General features: G+C 47.7%; 1 protein-coding gene across 1 annotated transcript in view; it reads left to right on the forward strand.

Annotated features, from left to right (window-relative positions):
• LOC119382376 (uncharacterized) overlaps positions 1-24,630 on the forward strand; it is a 65,328-nt gene that overhangs the window by 25,241 nt on the left and 15,457 nt on the right. Inside the window, exons 7-8 of the mRNA XM_037650069.2 lie at positions 4,894-4,968; positions 23,905-24,075. Coding sequence (XP_037505997.1) covers positions 4,894-4,968; positions 23,905-24,075 — 246 coding nt within the window. The remainder of the gene's footprint in view (positions 1-4,893; positions 4,969-23,904; positions 24,076-24,630) is intronic.

Genomic DNA, 24,630 nt, shown 5'->3' on the forward strand with positions numbered 1-24,630 from the left:
TCTTGCACGGTGGAACAGGCTTGAAAAGATGACGCCCGGCGTAATGGCAACTAGAGTCACTGGAAAATCAGAGTACCGCAAAGGTAGGCTGCACGCGGGCAACATTGGGTGGCGGCGGCCATGTCCCTTCCAGACCGTCCGGCGCGTTGCTAGCATGTGTTGAGAAGTGACCGATCTTTTAGCCTCAGTGCCGTGTTACGCTCGGCAGAACGGCATTATGCGTGTGTGTGTTTCTTCAAGAGGATATTAGAAGTGATTTCGAGTCATCGACAGGTATGGATCGACTGCGCGGTTAGCGGTGTAACTAATGAAACGTACGGCGAATGTTGCCATGTGCTCGCGAACTCTCTTCATGGCTTCATCGGTCTCGTTTCGTGTCACCCCCGGGCGTGCTCGCTAGGTCCGGATCTGTAAACGTAGTTGGATTAGCGCAGTGACATCGTGCGAGATGCCATTTACTTCGACATTTCGTGAATCGTGACTGTTTTCGCTAGCTTTGCAGTCGGTGTTCAGGTTCACTGCACTCGAGAACGTTATCGAACATCGAGAACATTCAGCATTGTGTCCTTCGACTGATCGCTGACGCATACCTTACTTGCGCACCGTGCTTGCTGTTCAACTGGTTGACATGCGTAATAGAAGTGGTGTGTGTACGGTAACTGGAAGTTGTGCGCGACGTCTTGATTCGGAACGCCAGCAGCCGAACGCACGGGCGAATCGGCGTGCGGTAGGTAAGGTGCATCTTATCTTACGATATGTAGAAAATAGGCCATCAAAAATTATTGACATCACTACTTAATCGTTTCATTTCCTACTTCTTGTCTCCTTAATATTCCCAACGTTGCAATGAATTTGCAAATATTTTGGTGTGTTCTGACAAACAGTTCTTTTTTTTTGGCGTTGCCAGCGCGTAAACAGCTGGGGTTCGATTTCTGCACTGCTGCACTTTTTTTTTTCATAATGAACTCTTATTAAAACTTCCTCAGCACGGTGCTTTATGTTCTTTTGATCAGAAACAGCACATCCCAGAATTTTTAAAGCGCATGCTACTGCAACACAGTATGTATATAGACCTAGGGCTCGCATAAAATCGACTCCCTCAATGCGTGGGATCTGCTTTTTTTTTTTCTTGCTGTGACCATTTCTCCCCAAATATACAGTATTTTAAGGGTATGCTCGGTGCAATGCAGCATTAGCAGCATTTATTTGCAAGAAATGTAAAAATACGCTTGATAACATTGCCTTATACCAAGTTTATCAACAGAGTTCCACGCTTCTGTTTTGTGCAGTGCCAAAGATCATGCCACAATTGCCTTCAAGGTATACCAGTAAACAGTTATTATTTTAATAAATCTTCGATTTCGCTCTCGTGCGTGACACGCTTATAACTCTGATAGCATGCGTAATCTGTTCAACAGATCGAGATATAAACAGCCGAGCAAATAGAAAGGTATGTAGTTTTCAATATCGCTGGCCATAGCAAACCGAAAAGGTGAAGTATCCTGTCGCATAAGATCTTTTCCAGCAAAGTTAGTTCACTGTAGGAAGAAGTGTTATTCGAGGGGGGCGAATTCGTTCAGGGCAACTATGCAGCCACGTAGAACGGCGCTCTTTGACATTAATTTTTCCCACACGGCAAACGAGATTCCCAGAGTAGCGGGCCCGTGCCCCCCCCCTCGAAAAAAAAATGTCTGCTTACGCCCCTGTCTGCATGACGCGTTTAAAAAAGCGACGAAGTACTTCTGGGGACCGTGGTACTGCTAAATGTCCGGCCACGCTGTGCATTGAACGCGCCTGCACCCAAAGCGCTTGGAAGGGATATGGCGGCGAGAGGTCACGTGATGCGAGTAAGCCAATCGCGTTGGCGGCGGCGCGCGGAAAACAGATGCGATACTCTGAAATTTTTCCAGTGACTCTAATGGCAACCGAAGGTGAAGCCCCCAAGCGCCCGCACTGCGATCTGTCGAGTCCTCACAAAGATGGCGGCGAGCGCACATCGTCTCGTTTTGGCGTCTGATAACCAGAAACCTCCCAGATATCTTCCAGAACAAATCTTTTCTGGCAGCTTCTGACGACCCGCTAGTAGGCACAATTGCCCAGCCAGAGAAATACGAACGTCAACTGGAATAGCGCCGTGCGGAGCAACCCAAAAACGAATGCGCTCCGGGAGAAAAGTGTGGAGGAAATTATCGGCCATATTGACTAGGCACAATGGCGGCGTTGCTATGGTTACGGGTTGCGGCGTGTTGTGCAGCGGTGGCGATGCGGCGGCGGCATGTGCGTTTCCGCGGCAAGCCGTTTGAAGATTTTGACAGCCAGCGTCGCCGCCTGCCTTCGGGTCGGTGTGTCGTTAACAGAGAGCGGCGATCGAGCAATTCGTACAAGACGCGGAGGGGACAATTGAGCGAAGCAGAGAAAGCGCAGAGGGGGGAAGGCACTGCGGAGAAGCTGCCGTTGCCACGCGGCGGCTGTCTGCCACTTCGCGCTTCACAAGTACACGAGAGGGCCCTTTTTTGCACACCTGAATGAGAGTTTCTGAGTACAAAACGTATCATACGACCACAGTTTTTCGCGGTGCTGAACATGGCTGCCGAATAATCGTATTTTCTGGGAACGTATTAACCAGAACGTATTACAAACAGCTGTATTGGGCTATTTTTAATTTTCGCAATTTCGAGCGTAGGAGCCGGGAAATCGTACTAAGCGGGAACGTATCAACGAGGTTCTACTGTATTTATAGAACTCTGGTGAACCGAATCATCCCCTATAGGGGTATTCAGACGGGGGAGGAACGCTCGGGGGATACGGGGGGATTGCGTATCACGTGACCGCAACGTCACGGATTAGCGAGTGGGCGTGACCCCCCGCGCCTCCTCGGAGGAGACGGGGACGTTTTCCCCGAATGGACAAACGATCCCCCTGCGGTGGGGGATGTGGCGGAATTTCGGGCTCTTGTTTGGCCACATTGTTGCACTTGCTCCTGCAGAGAGCGGCAGTGGGTGTCCAGTCTGCAGCTGGATGGTCGTCTGCAGCTCGTCAAACGGGTGGTGCAAGCCACCAGAGTAGTCTAGTAACACTGGTCTCCCCCTCCGTTTGCCTCGTCCGTGTGAGTGGGGGGCATTTGTGGAGACTTCTCCTCGCGAGTTGACGTCACTAGGCTCCGCCTTTACCCCCCGAGCATTTCTCCCCCGTCTGAATACCCTTTATACTGAGCGTTTTTTTAGCACGGCAATGTTTTAATGTCATTGTATAGAAAAATTTATGGCTACATTGAACAAGGCTAGCTAGACAGATGGAACAATGAGCGGTGCGATATGCCCCAGGGAGCTTGTCATGGAAGAGGGCTATCCTGCACGCACTTGGGAGAGTGACTGGGGCAATTGGGAGGGCTGAGCAGGCAGAAACTCCAGTGATCCCGTATCGCATGCTCCGCTGCCTTCGCTAACGAAGGAACGTGGCTGTTCTCCGTGTGGCTGGCGATAATCGAACGTGGAGAAAGAAATCCAGACATAGTCGCTGCGTCCCAAGAAGTACGCTGAGTATGATATCAAAAAACAACGGCAGCATTAGGGCGAAAGCAGACTAGAGGCTTCCGGCACCCAGTGAGCACGCACAGGAAATGTTGAGTCACTGTTTACATTGATACTGTATTTTCTCGCCTACAACCCGTATCACGAACTCCGAACCATTGAAAACTAAAAAAAAAAAAACAATATCTGCTTATTGTCATAAGTTGCCTTCCTTGCATTATCATCAACCAGTGCCGCAAAGCCAACTTGCACACCGAAATTCGCATAAAAAATACTGTAAATTGTTTAAAAATTTTGGATTGAATTATGCGATGTATTGAACTTGTTCCCATTTCTTGGCGAATTCAATTTATGTGGGTTCGAATGTACCAATAAGTATACAGTAGAACCCCACTGATACGTTTTTGAAGGGACCATAGGAAATAAACGTAAAAGACTGGAAACGTAAGAGCCGAAAAACAGGAAAAACGACAAAATATTTAGTGGTACAGAATTTTATTTCAATGCTTACGAGCAGCACGAAAATTGGCGCGCTCAGCCACGATCTAGTCGATGGATAGAAATGCGGAGCTGGGGACGGCCTCATCCACAGAAATGTGATCAACGTACGGTATGTGATTTTTTTAACACCAACAGCTGTAGGTATGAAAGAACTAAGCACACGCAATCACGACCAGCGCGGCGAGTCCGACCGCGAACCGCGCGCACGACCATGCGAGCTCCAACCAGCTCAAACTCCTCCCATCCTCCGACAAATAACGATGATGATGAGTCTACGCCAACGTGATGGCAGAAGTGAATGCCAATCTCGAAGGCCTTGCTTTTGCAAGCAATTACGTCATAGACACCATGTTTGTGCAATACAAATCTCAAGGGCTATGCTTTTGTCAATAGTAAATGCCAATCTCGAAGGCCTTGCTTTCGCGAGCAATTACGTCATAGACGCCATCTTTGCAGTGCGAATCTCAAAGGCCATGCTTTTGTTTGCATCAATAGAAAGATCCTGTTGCTTGCGCCTCTCATGCGGCTAATATTACGGTCAAACCAAGGCAAGCTGCGTGAGAATGCATCATGGCCGCTCTCTTCGGTAGTCACTCGGTCGGCTCCGAGCGCACTTCGCGACATATCATGCGGGAACGGTCCGACAGTTACGACGTAACAGCGGGGTTCCCAATACATTGTATCCTATGAGAGCTATGCCGGGACCGGCGGAAAACGACGTAACAGCCGGGAAAACGCAGCAGTGAGGAACGTAACAGCGGGGTTCTACTGTATAAAGATCCAGCCTTAAAGGGGCCTACTTGCCATTGTTGTTTAACAAGTGGATACAGTGCTAACACACAGGACTGCCTTTCTCTTTCAGAGTGAAAGTAACAAGGCATCAAAACACACCAGCATCGCTGATCTTCTGGCAGATCTTCGGCAGTGTTTGAACAAGGTGAAGCAACAATTCTGACTGCAGCCGTTACATTGCGTTAGGCCAGTAAACTTAGGTCGTCTAACTGTGAGTAGAGCAACCACTATCAACTTTGAAATGGGGGGCACAGAAACGAGGACAAAAGAAAGGTACGACACCCCACAGAGCGCCTTCTCACAACTAACTTTATTAGAAAGAACATTCACTATTTAAACCTTCACCAAGTATCACGTGCTCATGCATCATTGATAGCCGAAAAGAGACGAAAACATGTGCTCCTGTAAAGATTAGAAACGGTTACAAAAACGATGATCACATGTACACTTTTTTTTTTACTATGTGATGAACCGATTGAGGAAAAAAATTTCATCGTCATGCAGTGCTATTGAAGGCATGCTTACACATAGACTGCCTTTTTTGTTAATCTTTACAGGAGCACATGTTTCCGTCTTTCGGCTATCAGTGAGGTAAGAGCACGTGATACGTGGTGAAGGTTTAAATAGTGAATGTTCTTTCTAATAAAGTTGGTTGTGAGAAGGCATTCTGTGGTGTGTCGTACCTTTCTTTCGTCCTTGTTTTTGCGCCGCCCGTTTCAAAGATGCATAACCAATTCCAACTTGCCCAGACAGCAATTCTTCTGAACCACTATCAATTCAACATATGTGACAGCGCGCCAAACTGGAAAGGACAAAGACAGAGTGTACAGGGGTGAGACAGCTGCGTATATTGCGCATTTGTGATACAATTCTGTTTTCCTGCGCCAAGCTGCTCCAAAAGCATGAAAATCGCAAAAATTGTGCCGAACTGCTCCAAAATAGCCTCGAAAGCCAGAATTTGGATGCCCACGTCAGCTTCGTTGGGAAAAAAGGCTGAGTTGACAACGTGATTTTCCAAGTTGCGCCTATAGCAGCGCCTGGGATACGAAGAAAACGAGACGTTCGCAGAACACGTAGACGCTCCCAACCGTGCTTCTATGTACACGTGAGCAGCCGGTTTTTGCTCTGCGGGGCGACACCTTGAGGCAGTTTCGGGCTCTGACGTGGTGTGTCGGGAGCATGTGCGACCTAGTAGTCAGAGCCCGAAACTGCCTCTAGGTGTTGCCCCGCAAAGCAAAAACCGGCCGCTCTACACAGACGTAGCCGCTGCTGTACCTTTCTAATGAGGGCATAGGTCGGCAAACTCACTCATGAGTCGACTCACTCAGACTCATATCGAGACGTGAGTCTGAGTCTGAGTGAGTCCGGGTGAGTGAAGCTGTTGTGAGTCTGAGTCCAAGTGAGTTCGGTTGGGAAAAATTTTGGTGAGCCTGAGCCTGGGTGAGTCCGGTTGAGGAAAATTTTGGTGAGTCTGTGTCCGAGTGAGCCATAAGGGCAAAATATCTTGCATGAGTGAGCCTGAGTGAGCTCCACATTTTTTGCCGACTTAGGGTCCTATCTACTCTACTTCAGCATTACTATCAGCCTTATGTCGGCTCATGTTTATACTCACGTGTAGTCCCACATACTTCAACGCGCTACCATTCATATGTCAGCTCAATAATTATTGATCAGAGGCGTGAGTTGAGGAGGGAGAGGGGGAGGAAGTGACTTGACCTCCCCCCGCAAGCTTTTTCACGGGAAGTTACTGATACAAATATCTCGTGTGAGTCATCTCTTTCAATAAAAATGTCCTTACTGAACTGCAAACTCAGATAACTCGTATTTGAAGGTACGGGATCAAAAGACGCTAAGTAGCGCACCGATTATGCGAGATATTAGCGTTAAAGGGCATTGACATTATGGTAGAAAAAGGCTAATTATAGGCGAACGGACTCATGAGTCGACTCACTCAGACTCACTCAGACTCAGATCGAGCCGTGAGTCTGAGTCTGAGTGAGTTCGAGTGAATTATGTTTTGGTGAGTCCGAGTGAGTCCGGTTGAGAAAAATTATAGTGAGTCTGAGTCCGAGTGAGTCCGGATGAGGAAAAGTTTGGTCAATCTGAGTCCGAGTGAGCCCTAAGGGTAAGATATGTTTCGTGAGTGAGTCTGAGTGAGCACCACATTATTTGCCGACCTATGAATGAGGGCTCCCATGATGCCGCCATAACTTCCTCTGGGTTGTCCTAAATATGCGGGTTGCCCCAAAAATGTTCTGCCATGCCCCGAGCGAGCTGCTGCTTCTCGCTAGGCTGTGTCTTCTAGCGCTATCAACTGATATGCGTAGTGGGAATGGCTGTAAGGTTCTTCGTTGTGCGTAGCATGTTCCTCCGGTCGCAATGGTTTTCGCGTCGACGCTGCTGCATGTGGTCACATACGCGCGCGTTTGCTGCGGGAGTGTTTGTACAGTTACGACACATACCGTGTGCGGGAGAGGCATCACCCTTGTTGCATCAACGCGGCGACAACTAGCTTCCTGCATGTGGCGCATCTCCGCGATGCTGTGGTGGTTTTTCATGCCGAAGCCGGCAGTCGACTGATGCGAAGCGCCTTTGTGTCGTTCCCCAATAAAACCATGCAGTACGCTTACAACGGCACTATGCTCGCAGTACCGTACGCGATAGTCAGTGCGAGATAGCTTTATGAGATAGTCAATGCGGCGAGGTATCTTGGCAGCCGTGCCGCGCTCTCGCAGGCGGTCCCGCACGAGGGGGCAGCGAACGGCGGTAGCGCGCCTTTGTTCTCGCCTGTTCAAAGCGTCCAGTGGGTTTGACGCTATGCCAACCATGCGGCCGAGCTGAACACGTTTATTGTGATGTCCTCCTTACAAACACTTACCTACAGGAAGCTCTGCGGAAGCTTGAAAAGCTAAATAAGTAGATCTACAATCAGTTTCACCGCAAGTGAAGCAATGAACGCGATAGCATCAAATTGTAATATTATACGAAGTAAGGCTGGCAGCTAACTAACACTTATGGATCCGACCTCACGTAACTACAAAACGCTGGTGTAAGAAAATATGGCTGCTCATAGGAGAGAAGCGTTGAGATCACAGCACTTAGAAGGGTATACGAGAAGGGATGCCAGCCGAGATAGCGCGCGCGCCAGCGATCCGATCCCGCCCTTAAAGGGACCGACAACTGCCCAGAACGTGAAATGAGATGACTCCACTGATGGAAAGATTGTCCGTCGCATTGACTCAAACCAACCCTGTTTTTTTCGTGCGAGATAGATTTATATTCTTATTTCTTATTAGAAGTCGCGAAAAGTGACCCGTGGCGCCTCGGCGGCAATAGCATGAATGGTTCGATGAACCCGGCCACGCGACCGTTGATTGCTGTTCGCGGTCAACAATATTTTTGTTAGTATTGAAATATTGTTCGTTTCCTTATGTTAAAAGGTATTACACCATAAAAATATACATATAGGCCTGCGTTAGTAGTATGCCTTAAAGTGGCGCTGCCTTCACATGACGTAATGATCCCATGCTCGTCAGTGCGTCTTGAGCAACTTTTCAGCGTGCTCATGCAACCGTGCACGCAGTTTCCAGGTCGCTAAGATTTTGGAGCGACATAGTTTTGCTACCTACACTTCGTCTCAGAAATGACGCGTGCTGCTACTCAGCGTGGCCGCGCATATGCGTATAGTGACGTTTTCGATGACTTGGCTTGGCCCGTGCATCGAGAGAGTAACGATGCCGGGACAAGCCACCCATGTACAGGCGCAGGCGACCGTGGACGCATGCGCACACAACGCGGTACAAATACAGGGAAGGTGTATAATGCCACGTCATCTCATTGTAACAGCTTGTTATTTTCAAAAATACTTGAAAAGCTATAAATAAAGGTGGTTAAGCATAGTTACAGGAACTCCTGCGAAAGCATAACAAGAGCTTTCACAAATCGCGAGAAGGGCTGGTGGCATTGCTATGAATTCTCAGCGTTGCTGGAGGAAAGGTGCGTCCATGTTTAGAGCCTTTCAGATCGAAAAATACTGCTTGTAAAATAAGTACGTGCTTTTGGGATTAACTACTGCAGCTACAAACACTGCGAAGGGCGAGCTTTCTGTCGCGCCGTAAAAAAATGAGTCGAGAAAAGGCAGTTGTCGGTCCCTTTAAAGTCAAAAGTGTACAGTTGCTGCTCGAGCGACCCCCCCCCCTTCCTCGCGTTCCTTCGTGCTCCTTCAAAACTGGCGGCGCGTTTCCTCTGTGCATGAGTAGCAACCAACGGCAGTCCTGGCATGCGGTGTTATGTTATTGCATGCGCCCTCCGTGCAACAGGGATCGGTCGGCTCTCTTCATCTCTGCCTCAGCCGTGTTCGTCCCCTTCGCTCGCGCTCTTTTACCCAGGGTAAAACATATGGTGCGCGGGGGACGTTATCGATTTGGACTTTATACAGAACATGACTGCAATGCCGACGGCAGAGACCTGTTCAGAATGTCCATATAATTGCTATTGCAATAAAAGCCAAAGCAGTGATCTTAAAAAGGCCTACTGCTATGTAACTGTAATTCTTGTGCAATCACATTCTTTTTGTTGTTGCTTTCTTTTTTTCAAATTTTTATCAAGTGAACCTAGTTTGCAAAACTTTTTTTTTTTTCAATTCATGCGTTTCTTACTCGGGCTAGATATGTCACGTAGTATTTAAAGAGGTAGTATAATTCACACCTGGCGATACTTTCTCCAAAGGCTGCTTCAGTGTTACGTCTGTCCTAGGCCAACTTAAATATGTACTTGTCCCCCCCCCCAAGTTGCTACAACTATGTTTTTCAAGCTCCTCAGATGACATAAAAAATTCCGCTAACTGCTCCAAATCAGGGTCCTTCTGCTCCAAAACTGAAATTTTGCTGCTCAAAAAACTGCTCCCTAATCAATTTCAGCCGTCTCACCCCTGAGTGTAAAAAACGCTCTTTACACTCTGTCTTCGTCATTTCCAGTTTTGCAGGCAGCCTGTTACATATGTCGCAATGAACCAACTAGTCCAGCAAGCAACCATTCTTCACTATCAATGGGACCATTGGCTCGAAATAACCGTCTATTGAGTCATTCTGAATAAAGGGGGCTGGACGGGAGTGCAGTAAATGATGGTCACATATGTAAGTACAGTCATCCATTCTGAGGGTGGACACCACTCGATGTGGCCATGCTGTGTAAATGCTTCCTCCAAGCACGCAGCCAACAACATTGGAGATATTGTATCTGCTTGTCCGACTCCTTTTTCATCCCAGTTTTATCGCTTTTTTTTTTTTCAGAAGTATGATACCTGTGGAGCCTATGTAGATGTCGGCTTAGGTATTGTTGTCCTTGTTGACTTAGCGCTTTTAAGACTGCAGATATCTCTACTGAGTCGAATGCCTTTTCATAGTCTATGAAGGCAAAATGAAGGGGTTTGTTGCATTCAGCAGCTTTCTCCATTACAGTAAAAGCTCGTTAATTCGGATTTCTAGGGACCGGAAAAAATGTCCGAATTAACCGAATGTCTGAATTATCGAATGGTCGAAATAAACACAATAAATGCAAGAGTTTTTTCAACATACCTTTACTTTACAAAGTAATCGCGGATGCGTGTCTGTTTTCGAGCAGAAATTCGCGCGGACACAATTTTTCTGAGCCCTTTAAGGTGCTCAGCAGCTCGCATGCTGTCTGCAGTGCCAAAAAATTCTTCAAGGACGACGCGGGCCTCCGCGACTTCCTTCACAGTGCGAGGGGGCCCGTGTGGCTGCTCCTCTTCAGGCTCTTCGTTCTCGGATTCGTTGCCATGCATCACTTCCTTGACGATTTGCTCATCAGTCAGACAGCCGGCAGTGGCAACGCCATCATCAATGCCGATATAATCCTCTAGTGTCACTGCATCAGGCATAACACTTCCGAAATCCTGCCCAACGTCGGCACCGTAGTCCGGCGACACTTCGGCATCGCTGGAGTCGGGTACAACAAAGCCACTGTGCCTGAAACAGTTGGCAATGGCGTGCGCAGGCGTGTTCTGCCACACATACGCAAGAATGCTAACTGCGCTCAGGAGACTCACGTCGTATTGTTCGCCGACGTCATGGCACAGGAGCAACTTCTTGTCGGCAGAGCCTATTTTTCAGGGCACGCAAAATTTCTACTTTGGTGGTGAAGTCCTTCGCCTCGTACTTAGGCCGCTTCGCCGGCGTTGCCATCGGCGGAGAGTGCGTTCACCAGGGTTACCAGATGGTGCGAGCCTCAAACCGCCAAATTGGACTCCGAGGTAGCCCAAACATAGCCCAATGCGAAAATTTGAAGTAGCCCAAAAATAGCCAAAATCAGCAAATGTATGCATGAATCCGTTGTATTGCATATTTTTTTTTATTCAATCCATAATGATTGAGCGATGGCTGCAGAATCTAGAAAAAAGCTTATTGCCACATTCCGGGTTGTCGCAAATTGTTGGGGTACTTGAAGAACGTCATTCCACTCTTGTCATAACACGCGAAATGTCAGACGGGCACCCTCCGATTGAATAAAAACTGTAAATGCACGCGTATTCAACAAAGCATTTCATAAGAAACACGGGTGCGCATTCTACTTAGAGGCACTTCCGCTGCTATCTTGGATTTTGGTCTGGGACTGAGCAAGAGGGCCCCCTCCACATATTTTATTATTTTTCACTGTGTGGTGGGGGGAAGGGGGGGGGGCTGCTTGCTCGGCATTTTACGGTAGTAGGAGCCAAGAAAGTCTAGAGAAAACGTGAGCCCTCAACACGGTTTCAAACTGACGACACGTGAAACCCTTTGTTGGGCTACGTCTCCAGGTGCAGGGATTCAGGGGCGTAACCAGAAAATTTTTTCGGGGAGGGGGGGGGGGGGGTTCAACCATACATTATGTATGTTCGTGCGTGTGTTTGTATGTGTGCATGTATATATATGCAAGGAAAATTGAAAAATTTCGGGGGGGGGGGGGTTTCACCCCCCCCCCCCCCCTGGCTACGCCCTTGCAGGGATTGTTCAACACACTGGAATGTTTTGATGGCATTAGCGGCATGCGCATGTAAGCCTTGGCGTTCTTTGTATAGAGCTTATTAACAGAGAGAACGATCACCACCTTTCTTGGCTTCTGCAGTGGAGTACAAAAGCTGACGTCGCGCCTCGGTACTGCATTTCTGGGGGGTCATGCATGTTAACAACAGCCCAAAGGGCCTTATGGCGGCGGCCAGGGGGCCTTCGATGTCAAGGTGCATTAGAGTTACTAGAGAGTTTTAGTGCTGGGGACCCCCAGACGCTCGCATACGCACGCTCCTGATTTCCTTTGTATTCTGCTGGGGGGTCTCCAGCAGCTGGAGGTACAAATGACCGCAAGAGCGTGTGTGCGTAAGCCATTTGGGGTCCCCGATACTAAAATTATCTACATTTTGTAGCTTTTTGGAATTCTTGCCTAGTCGATAGCAATGTAGCCCAAAAATAGCCACATAGCCAAAGAGAAAAATTCGACGCCAACTCGAACAAAAAGTAGCCCAATTTGGCTATTAATAGCCCAATCTGGTAACCCTGGCGTTCACACGAAAAGTCAGCACAAAAGCACCAGCAACAATCAAGCTAAAGGAGCCGTACTGAATCGTTCCTCGATAAAACGACGTTCAATGATGCAGCACACGAACGGGAACAAAGCACACGCGAAGAAAAGGCGTTCAACCAGTCTGGCAGTCTGAAGTCAAGCCAAGTCGACAATTGATGTCCATGACGATGCTGCGTTTGAGCTTCACTTCTGTTCCGAATTGTTCTTTTTTCGTTTTCGAGCCTCGCCAGCGGCCCGAAAGTCGCCGAATTATCCGATTTGCGGTCAAATCTGTCCGAAATAACGAGCGCCCAGTCTCATAGAGTGATGCGTATATTTACAGGGACCAGATGACGTGTCCGAATTAACCGATTTTCCGAATTAACGAGAGTCGAATTAACGAGCTTTTACTGTACCTGATTTACCACATGGATGTGATCCCTCGTAGAGTAGCCCTTCCTGAACTTGGCTTGTTCTTTAAGTTAGTTGAAGTCAAGTGTTTCTCTTATCCTGTTAGAAATTAACTTTGTAAATATTTTGTATATAATCACCAAAAGTAATCTGACTGGCTTATAGTTCTTAAAGGGACACTAAAGAGAAACAATGAATCGGTTTAGATTGATAAATTGTGCTCCGAGAACTCTAATGTCGTTAATTTCGCCATCATAGGTCTATTAAGGCGGCGGTCTCACTCCGGCGGCACGAACACGTCGTTTTTGTCACTTTTCCAGCCGACGCGGCGGCTGTTCTCCGTGCTTTATATAGTTGACTTGTATATCATTGAAAAGCCTGATCTTTGTACTTTTCAAATATATTTATTAAAAACAAGTCAACCATTAGTATTTGGGGATGGATAACCAAGAATAAGCGCAATTTACACGGTTTTGGCTGACTGTGCCTCAGCAGTGACCATTTTTTGAAAAATCTCCTACAGTTACAGCACTGTTCTTTGCGCAGCACTTTCAAGACATATTTACCTATTTCCTCAACGTAGCAAATTGATGCTGGACTTCTACTTTTTTGTTGCTTCGCTTTTGAAAACAGCCAAATTTAGTAACTTTCGCAGCAAATTGTCCAGTAACTATTCGCTATAGAAAGTTCATTTTCAGGGCGTATGTAGAAGACAAGGTTTTCCGCCTGAATGCTCAATTTCATCGATGTGCACGTGTTATTTTTTAAATTATATTCATCTAAATTGGGCGATATTCTCAATATAGGGACCTACCGTGGCCCATTTTCGTGGAAAGCTACTGAAGTTCCATGGCCGAATTTGCACGTAGAGAAACTAGAGTCCCCGATCTATTTCCTGGACCTAGCGTTTTTCAATAAAGCAAGCAGAAATGCGATACGAAGCTTGTAAACTGTCTTAATTTTTCATGCTGAAAACGTCAACAAAAGTGGAGTAATCTTCAAACTGCGCTGAAATCTCCGCATGCATAGCTTAAAATATAATAGTTACGGTCTCCTTATATAATTATACACACTAATCACACACAAATACTGCAGGAACACTGAGAAATCTGCATTATTCCTATCACTACAACGAAAATCTTCCTCTAGCGCCACCTAGACGGACAACACGAAAGCGCTGCATTGGAAAGCTCCCCGTCTCCCCGACTGTGGCGTTCGAAAACATTTTACTTCAGGGGAGAATGTCAACTTCAAACCATGCCCCAGCATCTGCAACTCTTCTCTTTTGTCTGCCTTTCTGACGGCTGCGCGGGAGAGCGTGAAAGCAAGTGTGAAGCATGGGCGTCAGCAGAATTTTGCCTTGGGGGGTGCAAACCCGTCTTGCATCGCGGCTGGGGGAGGGGGGGGGGGAGAGAGAGAGAGCTGGCATAGCTTGGGTGGGGGCAAGTGCCGGTGTGGCTGGAGGGGGGCAAATGCCGATTTTGCACAGAGAGTATGGGATGAGCGTCGTCAAGTGAAAAAAAAAGCCGTACTCTCGGAACGTCCCCCTCGTGTGCGTGCGTATGTCTGTGGCCCCACTCGGGCGACCACTAAAACCGAGGGGTGTGCAACGACAGACAAAAGAAAGCAGAAAAACGGGCAGTGCGCGTGTGCGATGCGAGGGAACTGAGTAGATCTGCGTGGGCGAAGTATGTTTTGAATAGCACCTCAGCTTTCCTTTTCTTTCCTTTTTTTTTTACAAAAAATGTCGTTTTCCAGAGGTGTGGTTTGCTGGGCTTGTTCATATGAATCCACAGCAATGAACATCATAACTACGAGATAAGGCACACATATATAGGAATGACACGACAACTGTTTTGTACTTGCTGCGTGTTCCTTTCTGCCACTGCTAACAAACTAAACACCGCACAGTTAAACTAACTAAATTAACAATTAAACACAATTAAGATGTATACCTCCGCTTCTACAAAATGTAGGCCACTCGAATTTCTTTGGTACCGGCTTCCTTTCCTTTATGCGTCGCAGCATTTACCCCGGGCAAAAGTGCGTGAGCGCGAAAGTAACCCATCCCGTTCAACTGCGCTTGCTGTGCTCTGTACTTGCTAGATTAGGCTACAAGCGGAAACTTGGCAGGATACGCTCGCTCTGATTCGCCGTGTATCATATACTTTGGCAAGTTATGCATCGGACTGTTTCGCTTCAGGACGTGGGTTCGATTTCCGCCTACGACAGGCGCATTTCCATGGCAACGAAATCCAGGAACACCCGCGTATATATTTCCGTGCACTCTAAGTGTTCAGGAGTGCCCCATAGCGGCGTTCCTCATAATTACATAAGGCTAGCTCCAAGGGGACGCGGGCGTTTGCGAACTCTTCACTCTGAGTCGGAACACCGTGCAACAAGGCGCTCGCGTGGTTACCCTGCCTCCGCCCCCGCTTCTATCACGCGCACCTTTAGACAGCCTGCGGTTACAGCCTAGGAACTGCGAGCTCACTTTACGTATTTCTCTGATTCATTGCTCTTGCTTTGAATGATTGTACTTTGGGGTGTGGAACGCGGTTTCTGTCAGCCCAGTATCGCAAACTTCACACCTAAATTTGTATACCTGTTTGCTCGAATCACAAATAAAGTTTATATAAAAAATTGGCCGCGTATCTGCGTGCTTCGCTGCAAATGTCGTGTAAAGACGATAGAAGAGGCGCTGCGTGAGATATGAACGCCATTTGGCAATACGTCGGGAAACGTGAATGCTGTGTTGCGGGCTGGTAGTCCCGGCGCAGCAGCAGGCAAGACCGGCGGGGACGCCAGCCAGCCCGAACACGCGGTTTGGCGCGAAGCGCCGAAGCAGAAGAAACGTCCGCACTCAACGAGTACTCTCCCCACACTCTTTTATATTCACGTCGCCTGGGTAAAGCAGGAATGCCAGAGCGGAACTGAGCTCGCTCGCTGGATTTCAAGCAAGACGGACGTGCCTGCCGCGATGTCCTGGATTACTCCTCGTACCTCTCGCTGACCGGCGCCCCGTGACGGACTCCTCGCCCGCTATGCCGTGCGCCGCTCATCGACGGGGCCGATGTTGTGCACCGTGCCTCTAGCTGTGTTTCGCGCACCCGTCCCTGCACTCCCGTGACCGTTTCCCTATCTTTCCTGTCCTCTTTTCTCTTCATTGGATGGATGTGCTCCTATCACTTTTCTCTCTATTTTCCCACTATTCTTTTATTCCCTCCTTACCCCCACCCCTACAAGGCACTACGCCGTGTCGCCTATAGGCAGACAGAAATTAGGTGCCTTTTTCCTTTCCTTAATAACCACAGAAGAAGAAGAAGAACTGAAACCGAAACACAACAATGAGCTCGCGCAGAGGGCACGGAGGAAGCCAAGTTTCGGCGCAGTCGCATTTTCAGCGCAGCTTAAGAAACTAGGGTCTCTAGAATTACGTATCTATGTATTTTCTATTAAAGGAACACACCACCTAATACTTACCTAGTGATGTTGCGCCTCAGATATGCGTAATGTTTGCTTTTTGATCAACCATGCAGACAAGTACGAACCTAGTGAGCCGTTCACGATGGCTGGCCCTTGTGCAAGGGGTTCAACTTTGGCCGAGTGGCTGAATCGAGGGACGTGCCGACAAACAGAAAGACAGACAGACAGAAAGACAGACCAAAATTTCTGCGTTGAAGTTCCCCAAGAAAGACTATCGTCTTTAAAAGCCTTAGTGGTAAGCTTCGGCCGTATTTGCGGTCACCCTGTGGCATGTGCGGGCACATATTCATTGGGATTTTCCGAATGGTCTACTCTACATCTCTTCTGGCACTTGGATTTGTATGTTTCGGCCCTAAATAGTAGGCCTCCTAAGTTTTTTTATTTCTTCAGTAAACCTCCTCAGGCAAGGTTTTACAAACGGCAGGTAGCATACATGCGTGATACGCTTGGGGTCCCGGTTCGTTCGCTGCTGTATATCCTTGTGCGCAGACCATATCGGTGACTACGCAGCAATTCTTGCTGTAGCGGGAATTTGCGTCCAATGCTGATGTGGTGAGCTGGAAACCCGAAGTATGACATCGTTCCACGCAACACAGCTTTGCCGTCGGAAGACAGTGGCATCCGATTGATAGCCTCCGGCCGGGAATCTTAGGCGCGTGCCTGTAGGCTTGTGTTGCTGCACTGGCGGCTGAAATCAACAGCTATTCCTCGATATCTGCGCAGTGCATGCTGTTGTGCTCGTGACACGCGATCGAACACCTCCTCTCTGTTTTCTTTGCTCAGCTCGTGCTTTATCTGCCGCCGCTTTCGCCTGAAGGAGAAACGTTAGGAGCTAACAACTCAACGTCTTTGGAAAGTCTGCCGTGCTGAGCACTTGCGATGTCTGAGGATAGCGGGTCGTAAACTCGTAGCGTGAGTCGTAAGGCTGACGAGCCAACGTAGCCGAACTGGGACTTGCGCCTAGTAGCCAGACAAGAAGAGAAGCGTTTTTGAAAACGATAAGTTTATAAAAAGTATAGTTGGTATCGTTGTGCATAAAACACGTTTACATGAAAGCGACAGATGCACATCGCGTTCATGTTAACAATGGCAATTCGCTAGGAAGGCGCCAGACAGGGATGGTTTTGCGAGTCCCGGTCGAATCACAGGCCGTAAATCACGAGGAGAGTAACGGTGGCCTCCCGTCGTGCGAACTCCGGGCGTGCCTCTTTCGCTATAAGGTATTCATATTAGCGCAAAGCAAAAAACAAACACTCGAGAAGGAATTGGGAGGGAGCAGACAGGTCAGGCGCTGAAACCTTTCTGCTTCCTCCCACTTCTCTCTGTAGTCTTTGTTTCTTTGTTCGCGCTAATATGTATCTCTTTGTATAGTGGTTCATGAAGGAGAAAAAGGTGGTAATTTTTGTCTCCCGTGCTTCAGACACGGCTAAGCGCATGTATCCCTCTGACATCAATGAACTCGGCCAGCAACAAGTCTTACTCGCTCGCTATAACCCGACACCACATGGCCGCTGCGGCGAAGAGAAGACGAGGGGTTCTGTAAACGGCGTCGCATCGCCTTTCCGAAACGCACTTGCAAAGCCGATGCGCTACTGTCGCATTCATGTAAACGGGATTATAACCGGCCAGCTGGGGCGACTCCATTCATTCAACAAGACGCCGACACGCCGTCTCCAAAAAATGGTCTCCACGTTGTCTGAGTGTGGCCCAGTTCATCTTCCCACGGTAGGGAAGTGTGCCTGCGTTGACAGTTTGCCGTAAACCGGCACGGCACGCACCTCGTTCACACGAATGCGACAACTGGCGCATCGCATCCATGTAAACGGGTGTAAGCGCTGGGAAGGCGCATTGCACAAATGCGCCAGGCAGGTGTGGATTTCGAGGGGTAAGTCGACTCATGGACCACCTTACACAATTGAAGGGGAACGCCGGCCCCTCCTCGAGTCGGCTTCGAGTGCACCTCTTCGATACTACACGACGGCTGCGGGGGCAGAAAGCGAGGACTTCTCGGGAGGGTTCATGCACTCCATGTAAACGGCGGCGCATTGCTCTAGGAAAGGTGATGTGCTACCGCTGCATTCTGTCGCATTCGTGTAAACGCAGCTGGAACGCGGCACTGTTTCCCACGGTAATGCAGTCTAATTGAGTTAGTGGGGGAGACAAGGGTTTCCCAAAAGTCTGTAGGCTAACCAATCCTTCCCTGGGAAGAAGGGGTGCACTATGCACGAGGCAACACCACCAAGACTGGTGTAGTCTAGACCCCACGAGTACAGGAGATGGGGCATAACATCCACTGTGCTAGCCTGAAGCTGAGAGGCAGCATGGGGGGGGGGGGATTGAGCGAGGATGAGAGCAGGTAATAAAATGTGTGCTGCAGCACGAAAGCCGACAGTCTGTGCTTAGTAACGGGAGATGCTAGAGAACGGAACGCATTTCATTCGCATCCTCTGGTGTCCACTGCTCGCGTAGAGTGCTTCTTTTGAGCTTCTCGAGTGTGCGCTGTGCACTCTTAGAAAAAAAGTTAGTAAATGGTTAGTAAATGCTTGCATTTACTAGTTTCGAGCGTATTTTACTACCATCGCGAAATCTGTTTACTAGCCAGCAGTTAGTAAAGGTCGTAAAGTGCTGCCTTCACTAACCAGAAAGTTTACTTGGTGTTTTTAACTGAGTAACTACTAGCCACCCACATTGCCAGATCTTTCGTAGATGCGCAGTGTACTTTGCCGTAATCGTGATGGTCTTTAGCAAAATTTAAACAATTTTTGTTTTATTGATTACCTTGGAATTAAAGTTTCATGCTACATGATGGCACGCATATAAGCAAATATAAGGGCACACGACAATGTGTAGAAAACATCAATTATTCTTCTAAATTCTATGATTGCCAACCATTACACGGTGTGCTATCCCAAAATAGGAGCATATAGTCTTCAAGCCGCTGCTAGAGTAGATATCAGCTACGTAAAAGTCTTGCTATTCTGTGTGTGCACTTGCGTGTGTTTTCTCATTCGTGATCAATTCATGCCTCTATGTATGTTGCTTTGTGTACCTACCACGGTAATTACACGAAGTAATTAGCGGCCATTCGTTAATGTACGAGGACAATGCCACTTCGTTTTTTAGTCCTTTAGGTACTTTTGTAATGGAATCATCTTTATATGGCAATGCACACGCACATATAAACAAAATAGGCGTAAGCCTCTAATTGAGTTGTTAGCGCGGTTACTAACAACTTAGTAATGGACTAGCCATTCGAGCTAGTACTATTCACTCACTAACTAGGTAGGAAGTTCCACTAGCCTGCATTTTACTACCTTCACTTACTAGAGGCTAGTGTATTTTGTGACAAGTAAACGGTTAGCATTTAGTCAGTGAATATGCCGACCTTTTTTTTCTAAGAGTTGTCGCAATCGGCGAGCCACCCTTTGCCTCGGGCGCCGGGACGGAATAAAGGCACCCGCCTCACTTTGCGGCGATAAGGAAGACGCCGGCTGTTTCTCATGCACCAGGAGGTGCATGGTTGCAATTGCTCGAAACAACACCATTGTCGCTGGTGCCGAAGCGGTAATGCGACACATGGCGCCTTTGTGCCCCAGGAAAGGCCGTGACGCCGAGTTCCCGCCGAAGACGGACCTCGGACGACCGCTCTGTGCGTCTCCGGCTGTTAGGCTGTCTACGCTTCGATCAGCGCCAGCTTGCTGTCAATTACTGACAATTTGGGTGAAACGACCACTCATCATGTTATTGTAACGAACTTTATTGAAAATCAAAATCCTATTGAAATAGCGTACGCGAATAGAGAAGTCGTTCCCCCGACAAGAGAATAACGCACCAGGACCATTCATGCCACGCATATATGTCGCGCAAGACGTAATTGCTTCAGCTCTGTCATAGAAATGGTTTGGCGGTTCGTCTGATGCTTTGCACACGGTAACATGATAAATAAATGCTGCATCAACCAAAAGATGAATTGATACTACTCTGCTGAAGTTTCAATTCAAATGAAATAAATGACGGTACGTATAGCAGGGAAAACTGTGCTGCTTAGGCAGTTGGCACGGGTTTGACACCGTGGGTCAGAGCGGCAGCGTTGTAGCACGCAATTGCCAAACTACCCGTCTTTCGAACATTCGGAAGCTTAGGTTACTCGGAAGCTTATGTTACACGGTGAAGGAAGAACACAGCTAGTCAAATAGAATTTGTCTTCTCCTACAGACGAACGAGAAGTTGTGTCGGGTATAATGAGGGGAGGAGGGGGGTGGAGGTGTTACACACAACCACTGGGCGCGTTTCTTCCATGGGGGAAGGAAGGAGTACATACGAGTTTGCTTACACCCCGTGTTGCAGGTCAGGGTAAAACTGAGCCGTGTTCCCAACAAGGGCCGCAGAAATAGCGTCACGACCCTCTACAGGGTATCACAAACGGCAGGGTTTTGACAACGGGACAGAGTTGAATGCTATCCTGGAGGCAGTCTCGTCTTTATTCTTTCTTTTTCTTCCTGTCAGACCACCATGTCTCACATACTTTTGGCGCAGAAAGATTGCTGTCAATTATACTGCGCATATTATATATATATATATATATGTAACACACGCAGAAACGACGCAGGGTTTCTAGGTTCGGTAAAAAATTCTCAGAAAAGTCAGACACGCGTGCGAAGCAATTTTATTTACGTTCCGCTCGGGGTCCGAGCTTTATCTGATGAAGCTTAGACCTCCAGTGAAACGTAAATAAAATTGCTTCGCACGCGCGTTTTTTTTTTTTCACTTTTCTATATATATGTGTATGTGTGTACGCGAACAGAACTTCCCTGAGCATTTGCAAATAATTCATAAACTGTGAATAGAAGCCCTCATGTCACCACAATTATTTGGAGAATAATTACTGCATAATTATAGCGTTCTCTCTACAAAATATTGCTGTCAATTCTTCTCGAGAGAAATAAAATCTTTAGTACATAGATCGATTGTGTCAGCGTGTGTAACGGCATATAGAGTGGTAGACGTAAGTGGCTGTTTACTTGAGGAAGTACATAGAAATGGAACAAAGAAAAAGGAGAGTTTATTATGATGACCGCTGTCTAGCTCAAGCAGATGACTGAGTAGTGACAATCAGTAAATGAGGTAGGAGTAAACGACAGCGACAGAGGGGATTATTTACATAAGTACACTGTACACGGAAGGATGTGATGTCTCATGGTTCGCTTGTGATGTGACCTCCGCGATAGAGTTTGTCACCCAAACCCGCATTTCGGCACTGTATGTCACGGAGAGCAGCTGGCCAGGCAGCCTACGTGAGCGGTTTGCAGTGCAATTGTTCCTCCCGTGAAAAGAACCGCACCGCTGGGGACAGGGACAAGTGAGCGAGGGTCATCACAGAAGGGGAGATAGAAAGAGGCGTCATTGAAGGGGAGAAAAAAAAAAAAGCAGCCCTTGCGGCAGCGGCGCGTAAATAGTTGTACTACCAGGAGAAAGAGGCACCTCTTTTCTAGACAGTGGCATGGGAGTACGAACGCTCCCTGGGCTGTGCTTTTTTTTTTGGTGGGGGGGGGGGGGGGGCGGGCGGGAGGGAAGTGGGGGCGTCAAGCACATTTGAAACTTTTCAAAAGAGCAGCGGCGCCCCTGAAAAGAATGGATTAGTTGGAGCAGGGACAGGCTCTTCGCTGTCGCGACGGCGGAGCGCGCATTTTCCTCTCTTTTTTTCCAAACGTGACTTGGTGGCGTCTTCTGGCGGCTCAGAATTAAACTACACTGCAGTGGTACCCCCACCTTAATAGAGGAGAAAATCAAGTTCGAAGTTTCATTTTTAACTTTCACGCCGAAATCTCCGCGCGTGACGTCATGGATTTCAAAGTGTATTTATCGCATTTTGGTGCCATTGGCTCAACAAAATTACCCCAAACTTGGTATGTTAAGTCTATGGCCCCCTCAGAGGACAATGTACTTCATTTCTACCGATTACGAACTACGTAGTCCCTAGTAGGCGGCGTCAAAAGATGCGACGTCAGGCGAATGGCGCGGAAACTTCAAGGTGGTGTTGCCACCTACATTTTGTTCTTGCGCGTTTTCTCACTTATTAAGCGTCTTCTCACAGTGAGCGTGGTGTTTTTGGTATCATGAAAGAGTACTTTACTAATATGAGAAAAATTGTTTTGCTCTTTAGTGTCCCCTTTCTAGTGTATTAGTGTAATGCCGGCATTTTTCCAGTTCACCGGAGCCGTTTTGAGGCACTGAGTGTGAAATGTACCTGGTTTCTTCCAAATAATATTGCGCATTACCTCGCGAGTAGTTACGTATGGAGCCTGCTCGTCGCTACTTCTGCAAGAGGGCGGATGATTTATTTATATAGTTGAGCGTAGAACTTCTTCTGTCACCATAGCCATGTCATTGAAGTTGATGATATTTCCATGCTTGTCCTTTAGAGCGTGCATTTTATTCGTTCCTTCCTTGTCTGATTGCTGCTGAAAGAATAATAGAAAGGTTAGTGCGGCAGCTGATGGGGTCATAACAAACTGAGCTTTCAAAACTGGACGATGGAATACCTTATGAAAAAAACAGCTCCACTACTGTGAAACCTGGGGAAGTGCATAGCACCCAGCGATTCCCGTTGTGGTTGTTATTGTTTTGTTGCTATTGCAATGTGGGTATTATGGTATCGTGGTGTTTTAATGTCATGCGCTGTGACGATGAGATGCTGTTATACTGTGGTTGTGTTGTTGTTGCGCACGGGAGAGGTTGTTTGGTTCTGGCGCCATTGATGTTGTGTGGCAGCTGCCTTCTCATGCACCGCAACTGGATTAGTGTGGCGCTTGCTTTACTTTGAGTTCAGGATTGGCTTGACTGCACTGATGAGCCGCAACGGTCTGAACTTTAACAATGCCGGGGTTCTCTCGCTGGGCCTTCGCTTTGGAGAGGCACTGGCTGTAGTTGCTTGGCTTATCGCACTTGTCGAGTGGCGGCTGCTCTTTGAGCCTGCACCTCGGGCCGTCCACACTGTCTTTCCAGGTGCGGTTGCCACATGGCGCACGTTGATTGGGCGCCAGTGGGAGGATCAATCATGCGCTTGACAAGGCACCCTCTCTTACGCGGCACGGGTTTCAGCCACATGTTTCCAAAGCATTTTTAGCAATTTGCAGTTAATTATTGCAATTATTTGTGGGTTATTTCCGTTAATTATGCTCTGATCTTGTTTCTTTTTATAACACGGTTTTGAGCATTGCTAGCCTTGTTTTAGGCCTGTATATTGATGCATATTGATGTTTTGGACGCGCTAGTGTTTTATACATTGTTAGTTTCATGGCTTAAGGAATGCGACTGAAGTTGCATCAGAGGTACCCTAGCATATGGTTAATGACGTAGTTAATTTGATATTTCCAGGTCAAGTCAGACGTTATATGAATCCCCAAGTGTTTGTAGGAAGCAACAGAATCTAGGCAAGTGTTATTTAAAAGGTAAAGTTAGCAGGAGGTGATGTACGTGAAACGCATGAAATTTTACATTTGTTAGTGTTCAGGTCTGGGCTAAATTCTGCACCAGCTAGCAATATTATTAACGTCCATCAGTTTGCAAAGAACTAGCGTCAAGGTTACTTGACTCTAGTTCTTGATTGTGCAACCCCTCTTTTCTGCAGCCAAATCCGCCAGAGGATGTAGAGACATTGCTCAACCAGCTTGAAGAGCATGTGCCCAGTGTGATGGATTACCCAGCCTACTGGATTTGCCGTTGTGTTTGCTACGAGAAAGCTGGGGACTCGGCCGAAGCTATAAAATCACTCTCCCTGGGACTGGACTTTGTTGCTACTGTAAGTTGTGCCATGCTCTTCTTTTATAGCGAAAGCTGTTATCAGATCACAACGGCAGTGGGGTAGTTGTCCACCACCAGTGTCCGTAACCACTATCGTGCAAAATAAGAAAAAATATCCAGGATGGAACGGGTTTCGAACCTGGGCCCTCTGCGCGGCAGCCCAGTATTCTACCACAGAGCCATGCCAGTGCTTGAAACTCCTTTGCAAAAAGAACCTTTACTGGCTTCATGTCGGGAAGGAACCACATTAGCATTAGCATTTCTAATATAGCGTGGTGGAAGAGTAAAATAACAACCAGGCGTCACACACAATAACAACCAAGCGTCACAGGTGTTGCACAATGCGAATTGCGCAACAGGTGGGTTGTTGAATGCTTCCAACCCATTACAAAGGGCTCTGCCATAATTCTTCGTCATCAGGCACAGCATCATCAAAGTGCACATAATGCCTTACAGGTGTTTATCGGGTAGCACGGTTCTCAGCAGAATGGCAAAAAATGGCATAGTGGCTGCTTTCCTACTTCACAGAAATTATGATGATGTATAGCGTAGT

Source organism: Rhipicephalus sanguineus, chromosome 2 (genome assembly GCF_013339695.2).
Source record: "Rhipicephalus sanguineus isolate Rsan-2018 chromosome 2, BIME_Rsan_1.4, whole genome shotgun sequence".
Taxonomy (NCBI): domain Eukaryota; kingdom Metazoa; phylum Arthropoda; class Arachnida; order Ixodida; family Ixodidae; genus Rhipicephalus; species Rhipicephalus sanguineus.